General features: G+C 37.6%; 1 protein-coding gene across 1 annotated transcript in view; it reads left to right on the top strand.

The window, feature by feature from the left end:
• Positions 1–18,250, top strand: part of LOC150084626 (UDP-GalNAc:beta-1,3-N-acetylgalactosaminyltransferase 2-like) — a 185,834-nt gene that overhangs the window by 79,331 nt on the left and 88,253 nt on the right. The window contains exons 6-7 of the mRNA XM_090375365.1: positions 8,203–8,301; positions 17,840–17,924. Of these exons, the coding sequence (XP_090231491.1) occupies positions 8,203–8,301; positions 17,840–17,924 (184 nt within the window). The remainder of the gene's footprint in view (positions 1–8,202; positions 8,302–17,839; positions 17,925–18,250) is intronic.

The following is an 18,250-nucleotide window of genomic DNA, read 5'->3' as shown; positions in this document are numbered from 1 at the left end:
GGTACATGCAGCAGCCTGGAAAGCATAGTTTCTGGGATTTCAGGCCCTGCTGTGAGTCATCATGGAAGAAATGAATACACAGGCTGTGTTAGGGTAAATAAGAGTAAGAATACATGCATGTACACTAATGCTAGGAGCATTGTAAATAAATTTGATGAATTTGAAGTACTGATTAAGTCATCAAATGTAGATATTGCAGGAATAGCAGAGACACGATGTCACTCACACATAAGTGATGCTGAATTTGAATATGGGGGAGGGTATAATGTATACAGGAAGGACAGACAGGACAGGAGAGTCGGAGGAGTTATACTCCTAGTTAAGAAGAATATTAAATCGAAGGCAATGCATCCAGTTGACATGGGTGGACAGTGCAATGTTCACTCAGTTTGGTATAAACACTGGGAGAACAAAAATTGAGAATAGGAGTGTGTTATAGGCCTAATTTTAGGTTATAAGTTTGTGGATAAATCAGGAACGGGACATGATATTGCCAAGGGGAATGTCTTTGGTGTGTGCATGATGTAAGGAGTGCGAGAAAATCAGGCGCCAGCTCAGCATTGTTATGGGCTTATATGAGAGCTTGAAGGAGAGGGTGGATGCCCTCAATGGATTTAAATTGAGGGACCCATCAAGCTCTCAGCTGCCCACATCAATGCCAGAGCTTGCACTTGAACATCAGGCAACACAGCGGCAAACCCCAAGGCAGAATGCGCTGGTCCCAAAGGAACTAGTTCTTGGTGACTCTATTGTCAGGGAAACGGGGAACATATTGTGCAAAAAGGATAGATGGAACAGGACCAATGTATGTCTGCCAGGGGCAAAGGTTGATGACGTTGTAGAGCAGATATCATCTTTTAAGGGCACAAAGGGTGATATTGTTGGATTGGCACTAATGATATTAAGAGTAGGAGACCGGCGGAATTACTTAACAAGTAAAAGTCAGTGCTGGAAAAAAGCGATGAGTTAGGGTTGAATTTGAAAGTGTCTGCAATTCTGCCCAGACGGGATAAGAGGGAGTATATGATGAGAGCCTTGTCGATCAGTTCGACCCTGGAGATATTGTGCATCAAATTACCGTCTATGTGAATGCAGTGTACCTATATACGTGCCAAGCAGTGGCATGTATATAGGTAGTTTGTCCACTAGTAAGAGGGGTGATGATGTCGGGTATCCCATGAATTATTATTATTATAATTAGCCATATGATGCAAGGAAGCCTGAGGCTTTTGCTGCTACAGCCAAAAAAAAATTTGAGTTACCCTGAGAGAGAGAGAGAGAGAGAGAGAGAGAGAAAACAAGAGTCAGAAGTAGACGGAAATCACCAAGAAAGAGAAGAATGATGATATCCAGCTCAGGACCCTGGGTGTACCAAGCCCATACTCACCAGATGTGAGCCCTTGGGGTTAATTCTGTCCTTTCAGTGTATATCTCATATTGTGAATACCTTCACGAGTTACCATGATATTACACTACCTCCAGTGCAATATTGTAACACTTCACCATAAGAGAAGACTGTTGTTACTAATTCTCAGTGGCACCACCACCACGGTAGCCACTTATGATGAGCAGTCAATAAACTCTGAAATGGTGGCATATGGGTGGTAGTATGTGCCAAGAATAAGTGACAATAGTGTTCTCCTATGGTGAAGCATTACTTATTTGAGGTAGTGCAATATCATGGTAACTTATTGTGAAGGTATTCTCAATATGAAATAAACTTAGAGGATGCCAATTTGCAACTTCTTAAGTAGTTGGCTGCATACAGAAATGATGTTATTACACTAACTCATATGTAAGTTAACCTCTTTCGTAACCTGAGGCTCTAGCCCTAAATTACGTTGTATTCTAAATTACCTTACATCATCAGGCTTGTCATATTGTGGAGTTATACTTCACAACTGGGTTGTCGTCATTGCATCAATGTTGAAAAAAAGTGAATTTGAATTTGAAAGTGTCTGGAATTCTGCCCAGACACAATTTGCAACTTGTGTCTGGGCAAAATTCTACCCCTTGTGTAAGGCTCAAGGGGTAGAATTTTTCTCAGCCCAGTTTGTGCTTGTTAACAGGAGAGACTGCTTCTACAGGGATGGGTTGCACTTAATTAGAAAGGGTGCAAGAATATTTGCTGATGCTATCGAGGCAGAGTTAGGTGGGTCGGAAAACTGCTAGCTTGGGGGGGGATACACGGACTAATAGATTAGCAGTAGCCGCTGGCAGAGGTAAAAGTGATTCTTGCACTACTTCTGTTGAAATGCAATTGAGCAGCAATCTGGAAAGCAAGGCAATGAGGATTTCCAGGACTGCTGGGAGTCATAGTGGAACAAGTAAATACATGGGCTGTGTTAGGGTAACTAAGAGTAGAAATAGGTGCATGTATGCTTGCATGTACACCAATGCTAGGAGTATAGTTAATAAATTCGATGACCTTGAAGTGCTAGTCAAGACATCAAAGGCAGATATTGTTGGGATATCAGAGACTGTCTCACACAGATATAAGCAGTGCAGAACTGGAATTTGGAAAGTACAATGTGAACAGAAAGGACAGCAGGACAGGAAGGGAGGAGGGGTTATGCTGTTAGTTAAAAAACACAAAATCTGAGGAAGTGCATCCAATTGATGTTGGTGGTCAATGTTGAGTCTGCTTGGTGTGACATCAGCACTGGAAAAGGAAAAATGAAAGTAGGTGTGTGTTATAGGCCAAATGAATCTGATGAGTCTAATGAGCAATTGTGCAGAGAAATAGAGTGGGCCAGTAAATCAGAGTGTCTTATAATGAGGGATTTTAACTTCCCTGAGATTGACTGGAATTTGTGGGTTGGTCACTCACAAACTAGCAAGGCTTTTGTGGATTTATTGGATGATTGTTTTCTACAGCAGCATGTTCAGGAGGCAACTAGAGGGAGTAATACTCTTGATCTGATTATCAATAGTGATTCTTTATGCATCAAGAATCTGCAGATAAAGGAACCACTAGGTGTCAGTGATCAGAGTGTGCTGAAGTGGGATTTACTCAAAGAGATAGCTACCATCAAGGGTAAAGGGAAGGGTTTTTGCTTTCGTAAAGGTGACTATGGTTGTCTGAGACAGTATTTAAATTCTATATGGTGGATCCAACTGATGATGTTACCAACAGCAAATTCAAAATGGGAAGCATTCAAAGAATTAATCTTGGAAGCTACTAGGCTTTTCATACCAAAAAAGAAATATTGTTCAAGATTTAAGCCTAAATGGATGTCAGATTAACAAATTAGACATGTGACAGAGAAGAAAAATGCATGGGATACATATAAATTAATAGATGACATGGAAGCCTATGATAGATATAAGCTGGTCTGTAACCAAGATTAGGCACACAAAGGCAGATTATAAGAAATCTTTGGCAAAGGATGCAAAGAAAAACAGAAAAAAAGTTCTTTACTTATGTAAACTCTAGAAGGAAAGGGATGAATCAGATTGGCCCACTTGATATTGATGGTTCAACTCTTGATGATCCTGCTCAGTAGCTAACAAACTAAATGACTATTTTGATGAGGAGTTATTCAGGGAGGGGAATGCCAGAGGTGTATTCAACTCTGGCAATAAGTGAGATAATCTTGTAATAACTGAGAGTAAAGTGGTAGAGAAATCGTTGAAGATAAACATAAGAAAGGCACCTGGGGTGGATGGAATCTATCCAGTTATATTAATGGAGGCGGAAAAGATCTCATAATTACGGCTAAGCAAACCCTTAGCCATAATTATGAGAGATTCCCTGGATTCAGGTAAGGTACCCATGGACTGGAGATGCGCAAGTGTGACCCCAATCCACAAAGGAGGATCGAGGGGAGACACAGGTAATTACAGACCTGTTAGTTTAACTTCTGTTCCAGGGAAATTAATGGAGGCACTGGTTAAAGAAGCATTGCAGGATCATCTAGACAAGACTTCAGTTAAAGCTTGGACGCAGCATGGGTTTGTTAGGGGGAAGTCTTGTCTGACTAATTGTCTGGAAATCTGACTAATTTGATTGGATACTATGATGTAGTCACAAAGGAACTGGATGCAAAGAATAACTTTGATATCATATATTTGGATCTTAGAAAGGCCTTTGATACTGCTGCCCATGGAAGAATGCTGCACAAATTGGAGCAGTGTGGCATTAGAGGAAAATTGCGGCTATGGATAAAAGGATGGTTGAGTGGGAGAAGATAGAGAGTGATAATCAATGGACACTGCTCTTCATGGACTAATGTTATTAGTGGAGTCCCTCAGGGTTCAGTGTTGGGTCCATTGTTGTTTTCTGTATTTATAAATTGTATTGATGATGGTATATCAAGCTTAATGTCCAAGTTTTTAGACAATACGAAGGTTGGCAGAGTTGTTAATGACACCAATGACAGTACGCTGCTGCAACAGGATCTCGAAAAGTTGAGCAGATGGGCTGAGAGGTGGCAAATGAAGTTTAACATTGACAAATGTAAAGTATTACATATGGGAAGCAGTAATTCCAGAGTAACGAAGTTTTCTGAGCAGTGCAGACAGTCTGCACTGCTCAGAAAACTTCATAAACACTGATAAACAAACACTGATTATCCCCTTGTATAAGGCAATGGTCAGGCCACACCTTGAGTACTGTATACAGGTCTGGAGGCCTCATTTCAAGAAGGATGTAGAGCTGTTGGAACGAGTACAGAGAAGGGCAACAGGATTAGTGAACAAAACAAAGGGTTGCTCTTACGAAAAGAAAGGATTAAGTTTTGCAAATTACAGTGTCTGGAGACTAGTCACCTGCGAGGTGATCTGATTGAGGTGTATAAAGCCTTGAATGGTTTGAGTATGCTCAACTGATGGGATTCTTCCTCTTGCTCAGAATAATCACCTGAGAGGGCATAAATTCAAATTGAGGAAAGATGGTTGTTAGATAGATGTGTGGAAATTTGCCTTTAGCCAGCAGGTGGTTGATTGCTGGAACAAACTTCCATCTGTCGTTGTATAAGTTGATAGCTTAAATAGATTCAAGACAGAACTTAACAAACATTTGGAGCAAGGAGATGTGTGAAATAAAGGTTTTTTTTTTTTTTTTTGCCTGATGCTGTATAAGCTTGCTTTCTTGCATAATGTGCCCTTGCTAATGCTAATGACCGTGATGAGTATACCAAATAGTTATACAGGGAAATAGAGTGGGCCAGCAAATCAGAATGTGTCATAATGAGGGATTTTAATTTTCCAAATGACTTGAATTTGTGGGTTGATCACTCACACACTAGCAAGTCTTTTGTGGATATTTTGGATGACTGTTTTCTACAGCAGCATTGTGGAGAGGGAACAAGAGGAAGCAATACCCTTGATCTGGTTATGAGAGATGATTCTTCCTGCATTAAGAATCTGCAGGTAAAAGACCCACTGTACTAATATGGCACTTAATTAAAGATGTAACTACTGTCAAGGGTAAAGGAAAGGCTTTTGCTTTCTTAAGGGTGCCTACAGTGGTCTCAGACAGTTTCTAAATTGTATACAGTGGGACCAGCTGATGATGTTACCAACAGCAAACTCTAAATGGGAAATAATCAGATAGGTATTCAAAGAAGCTACCAAGCTTTTCATATCAACAAAGAAATACTGTTCAAAGCTTAGACCTAAATGGGTGACAGATGAACTATTTAGACATGTGGCAGATAAGAAAAGTGCATGGGATTCATATAAATTATCAGGTGAAACAGAAGCCTATGGTAAATATAAATTTGTCTGTAATCAAGTCACAAAGGATGTTAGCAAGCTAAAGAAGATTTTAAGAAATCTTTGGCTAAGAATGCAAAGAAAAACAGCAAAGACTTCTATGCTTATATTAACAGTATAAGGAAGTCACATTGGGCTACTTGATCTCCGTGGGTGAACTGTTGATGATCCAGCTCAGATTGCAGACAAATTGAATAGGTATTTTGTACCTACATCCACATGTGAGAAATTCTTTAGGGAAGGAGATGCAGAAGTTTATCAAATCTAATGAGGAGCTAAATGACTTTGTGATATCTGAAAGGAAACTGGAGGAGAAATTGTTGAGGATGGACTTAAAAAAGGCACTTGGGGAGCAGATGGAATCTATCCAGTTATATTATGGAGGCAGCAAAGGAAGTAAGCAGATGGAATCTATCCAGTTATATTATGGAGGCAGCAAAGGAAGTAAGCAAACTGATTAGCCTTAATTATGTGAACATCCTTGGATTCAGTGGTGGTCTCTGTGGACTGGAGATGTATGCGAATATTTCCCCCAATCCATAAAAGGGGATCAAAAATCAAAAGGCAACATGAGTAATTACAGACCTGTTAGCTTAACGTCTGTCTTAGAGAGAATAATGGAATCCTTGGTTAAAGAAGTAATGCAGGACCATTTGGACAGACATGCAATTATACTGCAATCACAGCATGGATTTGTCAAGGGGTGGTGTTGTGTAACCAGTCGGATAGATAACTATGATGTAATGACCAAGGAACTGAATGCAAAAAATAATTTTTATATTATATACTTGAATTTCAGGAAGGCTTTTGATACCGTTGCACATAAAAGACTGTTGTACAAACTGGAGCACTGTGGCATTAAGGGCAAGTTACTGCTATGGATAAAGGGATGGTTAAGTGGAAGAAGACTGAGTGGTTATCAATGGGCACTGCTCTTTGTGGTCTAATGTTATTAGTTTAGTTCCCTGGGGTTCAGTGCTGGGTCCATTGTTATTTGCACTATTTATCAGTGATATTGACGAAGGTATATCAGGCTTAATGCCTGATGAGTTCGCAGATGATATAAAGGTTGGACTTTATATCATCTGCAAATGACAGTCATCAGGGTGTGCTACTGCAACAAGGTATAGGAAAATTGGGTCGATGGGCTGAGAAATGACAGTTGATGTTTAACATCGACAAATGCAAGGTTACTGCACATTGGTCGCAGTAACCCCAGAGTAACTTATCAGCTGTGTGGTACTACACTCAGAGTAGTGGAGAATGAAAAAGATAACTGTGCTGTCAGACATGAAGTGCTCTGAGCAATTCAGACATGCTTCCAGGACAGCTTGTGGGGTTTTGCCAATGATATACAGAAACTTTGGTTAGGCTGCATCTTGAGTATACCACCAGATATATACTACTGTATAGATCTGGAGGCCTCACTTTAGGAAGGATGTAGAACTGTTGGAATGGGTGTGAAGGGCAACCAAGATTGGTGAAGAGAACAATAGGGTGCTCATACCTAGAAAGGCTTCAGTTCTGCATATTGCAGCATCTCAAGACTAGGCACCTGCAGGGAGATCTGATTGAGGTGTTTAAAGCCAACAGTGAGCACAGCAGTGAACCCTGGGTACTCCCATAAGTAATCATCATCATCAGCCATTTTCAATCCACTGCAGGATGAAGGCCTCTCCAGCAACTTTCCAGTTCCTTCTGTTTTGAGCACTGGCCATCCATTTACTACCCAAAAACGCATGAATTTCATCTGTCCATCTCCGCCTTTGTCTTCCAGGTTTTCTTCTAGCTCCTCTTGGATACCAGTCTGTTATTTTCTTAGTCCATCTGTCATCATGTCTTCGAGCTATGTGTCCTGCCCAAGACCATTTTAGTTCTTTAGTTTTGATAAGAATGTCCTTTACTTGAGTTTGCTGCCTAATCCATGTGTTTCTCTTCTTATCTAACAGTCTGATTCCCAATATAATTCGTTCCATTCTTCGCTGTGTAGTTCTCAGCTTCTCTTCCATTCTTTTGGTGAGTGCCCAAGTTTCACTTCCATAAGTCATGGTGGGGAGTATACATTGATTCATTATTTTACGTTTCAGACAAACTGGGATATTGCTCTTCAGTATGTGACTATATTTCCTGAATGCTATCCATCCAAAATGTATTCTTCTCTTGACTTCCAGCCATTTATCATTATTACAGCTAATAACTTGTCCCAGATAAGTATATGACTCCACCTTTTCAATTACTGCTCCTTCAATCATTATTTCCCTTTCCGTGGCATACTTGTTCATCATTACTTTTGTTAAGTAATAGGTAAGTAATATTATTTAATAATGTTTTATAGTATTTTGTGGTTTTATAATATATCACTAGTTATATTTTGAAAAATACCTTTCATTGAAGTTGGATACTTTAATAATAAGTAAGAGTTGCTATTGAGATGAACTTTCTATGTTTCTTTTCTTTTCTTTTTTTTTTTTTTTTTTTTTTTAGGGATATGAAGGAATTGTACTTGTGGAAGGCCATCTTCTCAGTTCTGCAAAGATTTGTGTGAAATGGGAAAACAGCACTGGAATTATTAGTTATAAAAGAGTATTTAAAATAGTCACTAAAAACTATATTTTTATTACAATTATTTATTAGAATTTTTTTAAAGTAATGTTTTCTACTTGTATTAATAAGCAATCTTTACTGAGTTTTCTACATTTAAATGGAGAGAGAGAGAGAGAGAGAGAGAGAGAGAGAGTGTGTAAGTATTATTTTTAGCAGGCATGAGTGTTTTATAGAGATTTCATTTAAATGTGGAAAACTGGATTTCAAAATCCAATTAAAAAGTGAAAACTGATCACCTAAATGTTGCTAGAAAGTTTGGGAGGTATTGCTTTGAAGTAGTTAGTATATTTTCTGCACTTTTCTAGAGTTAAAAAAGTACAGTCATATTTTCTTTTCTCTGACCAAGACAGTGAAATGTGACGTGTGTTTTCAGAATTGTGGCTTAGTTGCTAGCATTTTTATTTATCTGAAGATATGTTGAAACATCATGGTTACATCATAGATTTTTAAAAATAAGCAGCTATACCATAGCTATAATTCTCTGACTGGGAGTTAGCAGAAAACTCATTTATTATGTGACAGACTGGAGTTCTTAAATCTGGAAGGGTTCAGTTTTGTTTCATTTGTTCTTTTATTTATTTTTTATTATTTTTTGAATCTATATGGAATTTACCACCTGAAAGTCAAAAGTTTTTTTCTGCACTTTTTTAATGAAATACTGATCTGGTCATCAAATGCACACACTAGGGATATCAGAAACATGGTGTCAATCAGATATAAGAGATACAGAATTTGAGTAGTTGGGGAGTACATGTACAGAAAGGACAGAGAGCACATGAGATGGGGAGGGTTAGGCACTTAGTTAAGAAACACATGAAATCTAAGGCAGTTAACACACCCTTGTGCACTGCCTTAGATAACCCCCACAATGTGTGCATCAAATGTTTATGACACAATGACACTGTTTCTGATATAAGAGATTCATAATTTGAATATTGGGGAGTACAACATCAAGTGCACATGAGTAGCCAATGCAGTGTTGAGTCAGGTATACCTGAGTTGACTTTTGTGTGATATAAGCCCTGGAGGGGGAAAAAAATGAGGGTGAGAGTATGTTATAAGCTGAATGGCTCCAATGAGTATGAAAAATAACTATACAGACCTATAGTGTGGGCCAGTAAATCACAATGTCTTATAATGTGGGACTTTAACTTTCCAGATATTGACTGAACCTTGTGGGTTAGTCACAAGGTCTAAGACTTATACAAGTAGTAAGACTTGTCTAAGTCTTACTACTGACAGTAGTAAGACTTTTGTGATTTCATTGGATAATCATTTCCTACAGCAGCATGTTAGAGAGGCAACAAGAGAAAAGAATACTCTGATCCGATTAATAGCAGTTAATCGGAGAACCTTCATGCATTAAGAATCTGCAGATAAAAGACCCACTAGTTAGCACAATGTATCACAGTGTATTGATGTTGGATGTACTTAAAGATAAAACTACTGTCAAGAGCAATGGGAAGGGCTTTTGCTTTTGTGGTCTCAGATGGTTTTTAAGTCATCAGTGGTCTCAGATGGTTTTTAAAATCTGTTCAGTGGAACTAACTGATGACGTTTCCAAAAGCAAATTCTAATTGGAAAGCATTCAGAAATGCAATTGCTACAAGGCTTTTTGTGCCACCTAAGAGAAAATGTACAAGTCTTACGCCTAAATGGATATCAGATGAACTAATGAGGCTTGTGGCAGAGAAGAAAAATTCACGGAATGCATATAAATTATCAGGTAGTAGGTATTGCGTGGTAGGGTAGATTTAAGATTTGTACAGAGTGAGTAGCTGTTTAGAAGAAAAGTAACACTGAAAGAGTAAGAGAAAATCAAGTTTTTTAGATGAAGAGGAAGCAATATTTGTGATGTGCTTATGTCAAGCGAGATTAGAAGTTATGTTAACCTCTAATAGAGATATGTGATCTTGTCTAGAAATCTGAGTGCCATTGAGGATAAGCATAGGAACAGAAAAATCTTTTTAGCTAAATAGAAGACAGGACTGAGATTTAGAAGAATTAAAATTAACTAAGTTATCTTTCCACCATTGGACAATTACTCGGAGATCAGCATTTAAAGAATTGGTAGTGAATGTTCGAGAAGTTGAAGCTGTTTATGCAGAACAGGATTTCTCAAACTAGATGGAATGCAATGTACTACAGTAGCAAAACTATGGATAAGATGTTCAGTCGATGGAAGAAGGTCAATAATATACAAGAGGAAACAAGTGGAGAAAAAGACTGAACCTTGGGGAACACCAGTATTAGTGGAGAAGGTTGCCCCCACTGCAGTCTAATTTGGGGAGCATGTCAAAACACACACTACACATATTCAGCCCATCTATACACCCGTTACACATAGATATACACAAGTACACCCCTCCCTTTTTTATTTATTTAGGGGCAGAGGGAACAGTAACACATAGGACAGCTCTCTCTCTCACACACATTTGCCATCTCATTCAGCCAGACAGGATGCAGGTGCCATGTAAACATGGCAACAGTTAGACAATCACATTTATTTTATTTATTTTATTTATTATTTATTTAAATATACTATTCAGAAACATTCACTCACATATACAACTCAACCTGCAAGTATAACTTTATTTTTTTTTAAATGTATTTTAACTTATTTTATTTTATTTATTTTTATTTTTTTTATATACATACAGGATACAACAGTCTACACAGACTGTATTAGGACATTCACATTCAGTCCTTTTCACTCACTTATCTCACTCACTACAGTTCCCTGAATCTCTACTTACACTTTTTTTTTCCCCTCTGGCAGGTTGAGCAGACACATTTCTCACCCAGCACTTGAATAGAGAGACACATGTGAGATAATGATAACAGTATTTATAATTACTCAGTGACTTACATGCATATATGCACAGTCACACACACAAGCAAACATTCGGCCTCACACCTATACTTTCTCACACACAGACCCATCATACAATACATATATGCTTAAACTATCACAGAAATTACTTTGTTTACATGATTCATTTTTACATTTAATTCACAATATTTACTTTTTAATTAAAGCATGCATTTGTTTCTCCACATTGGGGAAGGGAATATATTTAGGCAAGTCCATATTAATCAAGTGCAGCCACACAGATGTGATTGAAAGCTGCAATCAAGCACACACTGTCATACACATTTTCACTTACTACTCATACATATTCCATGCTAAAAAACACAGACTAAAGTTATCCATCATGTCCAGCAATGCAGACATGATGGACATGATGTCCAGCAATGCAGACATGACTGAGAGCTACTAGCAAGCGCGCGCGCGCGCGCGCGCGCACACACACACACACACACACACACACACACACACACACACACACACACACACACACACACACACACACACACACACACACACACACACACACTTTCACTCACTACTCATACATATACCAAGGTGCAGAAACACAGACTAGAGCTCTCCATGTTTAGTAACATAGATGCAACAGAGAGCTCCAATCAAGCAAAACTACCGTACCGTGCACACAAATTATACAAACAATTAATATTCACACAATACATACAATCATGCTCTCAAAAATAACCACATTAATAGCACTCGAACTAAGCACTATGAATCCATAACATTTATATGTTTAATATAACACCTGAATTAATTATAAAAACATATAACATATATATTTATGAAAATATACACTTGATATTATTTAAAATAATTAAATGCACAAGGCATAATACATTAAGAGTTTAATATCTATATAATATTGGTGTTTAGATACACCATAGACAACTCTTAAAAAACTACAAAGTAGTTGTTGTGGGCATCATTTGCTCTTTCTCATATTGTGCTCTGCCTTCACGACGAGTTGCCATGATATTGCACTACCTCAAATAAATAACGCTTCACTAATAGAGAAGACTATTGTTACTTATTCTCAGTGAGTACTACCACCCAGACATGTTTCAAGGCTATTGTGAATTTAATGTGAAAAAAAAAACCCAGTGGACCAGATCTATTAAATCAAACAAATGAATTATAAAATTCAAACCATTTGTCCCTATTAGACTTAGAAAAGCAAAAAGGTAGAGGGAAAGTAATAGTAGTAGTGGAAGAGGAAAAGAAACATGTCGAAGAATGAAAGGGACAGTAACTCTTCAACTCACACCACTTAAAAACTCAAATTCCTCCAATAGGTAACGCTTCCCCAGTAGAGAAGACTGTTGTTACCCATTCTCGGAAACTCCGCGAATATCAGGCTCCCCAGACATGTTTCAAGGCTATTGGCCTATCATCAGTGGGTGGGCAGGTACCTTAGTATTGCAGACATGACATGAAGTTAATCACACAATATGAGAGATGCCAAAAGGTGTATAAGATAATATTTAAAATAATTAAATGCACAAGGCATAATACATTAAGAGTTTAATATCTATATAATAACTTCACAACTGGGTCGTCATGTCTGCAATACTAGGGTATCTGCCCACCCACTGATGATAGGCCAATAGCCTTGAAACATGTCTGGGTGGTGGTACTCACTGAGAATAAGTAACAATAGTCTTCTCTATTAGTGAAGCGTTACTTATTTGAGGTAGTGCAATATCATGGCAACTCATCGTGAAGGCAGAGCACAATATGAGAAAGAGCAAATGATGCCCACAACAACTACTTTGTAGTTTTTTAAGAGTTGTCTATGGTGTATCTAAACACCGATATTATACTTGATATTATGCATAGAGGCCAAACACATAAAATAATACAATTTCTAATATGAACATTTTTGCTGGGTGAAAAAAAACACATTCTAACAGTCCAATCACATTCAGTTTGTCACTAACAGTAAATGTCATAATTAGTGTCTGTCTAAGTAGGGGGATTCACAGTCTCTGGATTATAGCATGGTTGCTTGTCCTAGCCTCAAAGGCTTCTTCAGCAAATTCAGAGGCCATGTAATACATGTCATTAGAGATGAGTAATTGCTAATTCCTGTGATTTATGGGTCCAGTTTTGGCCAGTGTCTGGAGACTAGGCACCGGCGAGGTGATCTGATAGAGGTGTATAAAGCCTTGAATGGTTTGAGCATACTCAATGCCGATGGGATTCTTCCTTTTTCTCAGAATAATCACCTGAGAGGGCATAAATTCAGATTGAGGAAAGACAGATGTAGGATAAATGTGCGGAAATTTGCCTTTAGCCAGCGGGTAGTTGGTTGGTGGAACAGACTTCCATCCCTTGTTGTGGAAGTTGATAGCCTAAATAAATTTAAGGCTCAGCTGGACAGGTATTTCAAATGAATGGAGGAGTGAAATGGAAGTTGTTTTTTTTTTTTTTTTTTGGCTGATGCTGCATAAGCTTGCTTTCTTGCATCATATGTCTCTACTAATGCTAATGCTAATAAATGTATATCTGTGGGGATGGTAATTGGGGCAGTCATAAATGACATGAGCCCAGTCCTCATCAGCTCCACAGGTACATTTGGGACCTCATCAGCTCCACAGGTACATTTGGGACCTATTCAATTATATGAAAAGAAGCAGCAAAAGAGGTAAAAGAAAAAAACTTTAGCCATAATTATGAAAGCATCCTTGGAATCAGGGGATATCACTGCAGGCTGGAGGTTGCAAATCTCTCATGTTCACAAAGTAGTATCAAAGGATTTATTAAAGGGAGATCCTGTCCTACTAATGTAATTAGCTTATAAGTAGTAGTTTTAGCTTAGATTTCAGTAAAGCTTTTGTTTCACATGAATTACTGCTATATAAATTGAAGCAGTTTGGCATTTGGAAGCTAGTTATTGCTGTAGATAAAGGCATGTTGAGTGACACAAAACCAAGTGGTTATTAATGGCTCTTTGTGGATTAATGTTTTGAGTAGGGTCCCTCAGGATTTAGTATTAGTTTCCTTACTGTTTTTAAAATTTATTAACGATACTGATGTAGGCACATCAAGTTTCATGTCTAGGTTTCTTGTGATACAAAGGTGAGCATGGTATTTAAATACTATAATCAGGGCATGCTACTCCAAAAACTACTTCCATAAATTAGAAAGATGTGCTTAGGTTAAGCACATCTTTCAAGTGACAAAGTACTACATTTGGGGTAGTAGTAATCCCAGTTGAGTAATATTACATTCAAGGTAGTGGAAAATGAAAAAGACTTAGGGTAACTGTATGGTCTGATATGAAGTTCACTGAGTAGTGCAAACAGGCTGCTAAGATAGCTCATGGGGTCTGTCAGTGATATACAGAAATCTTTCCAGCAAGGCCAAGGAAGTAATTGCCCCCTTGTTTGGTCACATCTTGAGTATTGCACACAGGTATGGAAGTTCCATTTTAAAAAGGATGTGGATCTGTTGGAATGGGTGCAGAGAAGAGCAACAAGATTAGTCAGGGCACAAAAGGGTACAGAACTCAAGTCTTTCTTGCTACCAAGAAAACATAACTTCACCTAACAAGAAACTCTTCAGTTCTGTAAATTGCAGTGTCTGGAAACTAGGTATCCATCCCCTGCATGGAGATGTGACTGAAGTGTTGGTATCAGTAAACTAAATGAATGAACGGTCCATTTTAAAAAAGCCATTTAAAAAAAAGATGGCATGTTTACTCTTTCTTGGAAAAGAATGGTTGCAGGAAGTGTGAAAATTTACTTTCTGCCAAGAGTAATTGTTCCAACAATCAGACTTTTATCTGGTGTTATGGAAGTGGATAGTTTGAATACATACAGGTAGTTCTCGACTTTACAAGTTAATTCGTCCCTAGCGCATGCTCGTTAAGCGGGAATTTATTTCCCATAGACATAAGAATAGGGGTTACATTCTCAACAATGAAATTAGTTAGCTGATTAGTTTATATTTAGGCGCCTCCATAGCCAGGTGGGAAGGAGCAGCAGTGCGTAGCACACGCTTCTTGATTAGACCGGGGTTCGAGCCCGTCACCACCAAATACGGAGGATGTGGAAAGGTCAAGGGAATGACCACCGCATATCCCGGAGCAATATGGCCTTAGTTGCTAATGCTCCTAAAAACCAAATAACAACAACATAACAACAGTTTATATTTAAACAATGATTGATTTATCGAAAGAAATGAAAATGTAGCCTGTAAAATCAAGCAAATTATAATAATAGAGAAATTATTTACGACTTACAAATGCTAAAGTTTATTTTTCATCATCATCAACTAAATGCACACTCATTGATCACTCATTATTGGCTCAGCACTCATTGGTTCGTTGCACAAGAAGTTGTCTTCTTCAGAAATGTTTCAAGAGGCATTTGTTTCCAAGATAATCTTCTCTTTTAATTATAAATTTCACAATTGCATGCATAAGCATTTTTTAACAGCATGCACAAATTGCAACTGACACGATTCGCTTGGAGTAACAAGTTTACGAAGCTTAAAAAAAAAAAAAGGAACAAAGAGAAGATTTTGAAAATGTATTTATGTTTTTTTTATATGATTGAAGATTTCAGTAAAGGAGAAACACATTTCACCATAATAACATAAAATACCACACAATTCCAGCTATCGGTATTTTCGCAAATGCAAGAAGATCGAGTTTACTACCCATTTTTAATTTCTTTCGGTAACAGAAAAGCCCAATAAACCGGAAAGTGCAAATTGTTTTTATTGTTTTATGGTCATGACCTCCACAAATGTGCTTTAGAAAAATATCACAAAGGCTTTTAAAATTGATTCTTATAATGGAACATATGATTACAATGAAAGTGTAGTGCATTTTAATGATTTGAATTGGTAACTAATACAATTTACAAACCATGCTCACGACCTTTGATATGGCCTTAAGGTCACGCTCGTGACCTTAAAAATAACATTTTAGAGAGATAAATAGCTTAGTTATACAGCGAAAATTTCAACTTCCGAGATCTTGAAACGAATTACCAAAAAACAATGTGTTATTGGGTTCACATTACGATATTTTTACAATACGATGGTGTCTCTGAAACTGATTAATATCGTAAAGCAGGGTACACTGTATTGTATAGCTACGCACGTGGTTTGGAATGTGATATTTATGAATGTTTAACATTTCATTTTTTACAATTAATGTTCATATTTTTGATTTTGTTGATACTTGATACTTGGGGGAAAAAAACCCGTAAACTTGGGAACTCGCAAAGCGAGAACTGCCTGTATAAAGAAAGATTGGACATATTAGCATTAGTAGAGGCATTTAATGCAAGAAAGCAAGCTTATGCAGCATCAGCCAAAAAAAAAAAAAAAAAAAAACCACTTCCACTTCACCCCTCTGTTTGTTCGAAATACCTGTCCAGCTGAGCCTTAAACTTATTTAGGCTATCAACTTCCACGACAAGGGATAAAAGTCTGTTCCACCAATCAACCACCCACTGGCTAAAGGTTTATGCTCTCTCAGGTGATTATTCTGAGCAAGAGGAAGAATCCCATCAGCATTGAGCATGCTCAAACCATTCAAGGCTTTATACACCTCTATCAGATCACCTCGCCGGTGCCTAGTCTCCAGACACTGTAATTTGCAAAACTTAAGCCTTTCTTCGTAAGAGCACCCCTTTGTTCCATTCACTAATCTTGTTGCCCTTCTCTGTACTTGTTCCAGCAGCTCTACCTCCTTCTTGAAATGAGGCCTCCAGACCTGTATACAGTACTCTAGGTGTGGCCTGAACATTGCCTTATACAAGGGAATAATCACCTCCTTATCCCTGCTAGAAAAATTCCTATATATCATTGACAATACACCATGAGCTACTCTTGCAGCCCATCTGCACTGCTCAGAGAACTTCATATCTGCCTGCAAAACCACCCCCAGGTCCCTTTCATTCTCTACCACTGTCAGTGTAGTACCACAGAGTTGATACGTTGCTCTGGGGTTGCTGTTTCCCATATGTAGTACTTTACATTTGTCAATGTTAACTTCATTTGCCACCTCTCAGCCCATCTGCTGAACCTTTCCAGATCCTGTTGCAGCAGCGTAGTGTCAGTAGCGTCCTTGACAACCCTGCCAACTTTCATATCGTCTGCAAACTTGGACATTAAGCTTGATATACCATCATCAATATTATTTATAAATACAGAAAACAATAATGGACCCAACACTGAACCCTGAGGGACTCCACTAAAGCTTTAGTCCATGATGAGCAGTGTCCATTGATTACCACTCACTGTCTTCTCATAAGTCCATCCCTTATAATATTATTATAAGGGATGGACAAATGAAGTGGGTAATTATAATTTTTTTATGACTCATGCTGTGTAAGCTTGCTTCCTTGCATCATTTTGTCATTATTAATACTGAATATTAATATTAAGTCCAGATGAACTTTGCACCACTATCATATTTCATTTGGAAAGGAAGATAAAAAAAAAAAAAGCACAAGAAAAGGTTTAATGTTTTTTAAAGCTATTTCTTGAATAACACAAGATGTGGAATTAATAATCTCTAACTTCTTAACTTGTTTTTAACTATTACATTCAGATTTTATTAAACAATGATTTTTTTCCTCTAAATAAAACTAATGAAATTTTTTTCAGATATATAGAAATCATGAAGATTTTGATACTCTGGAATTTCACCAAGATAATACAGTTGCACCAAGTATAATTTTCTCCATTGCTAGCAAGTATTCTGTTTATTATTTCTTTTATTATAAGAAATAAAGAACTAGGTAAAATGCAGGAGAATTCAAAATGATTATTCCAGTTTTGAAACTTTTATGATAAAACCAATAATAATCACTGAAAAGCAAGTTACATTTGGATTGAAAAACTTAAAAGTATTTTCTAGTTTGATTGTTTGTTGATACAAACAATCTAAAAAAGTATTTTCTGTACTAACATTTCACAAAGAGTGGCAGTGAATTGTCTATGATCAATGCAGATTTTATTTACTTAATATCTACTTTATATGGTGGCTTGTGTTGCCACCATATAAAATATAAAAAG

This window comes from Mastigoproctus giganteus, chromosome 6 (genome assembly GCF_048544385.1).
Source record: "Mastigoproctus giganteus isolate SK-2022 chromosome 6, ASM4854438v1, whole genome shotgun sequence".
NCBI lineage: Eukaryota > Metazoa > Arthropoda > Arachnida > Uropygi > Thelyphonidae > Mastigoproctus > Mastigoproctus giganteus.
The sequence above is the reverse complement of the archived record's forward strand: the minus strand, read 5'-3'. Positions and strand labels throughout refer to the sequence as shown.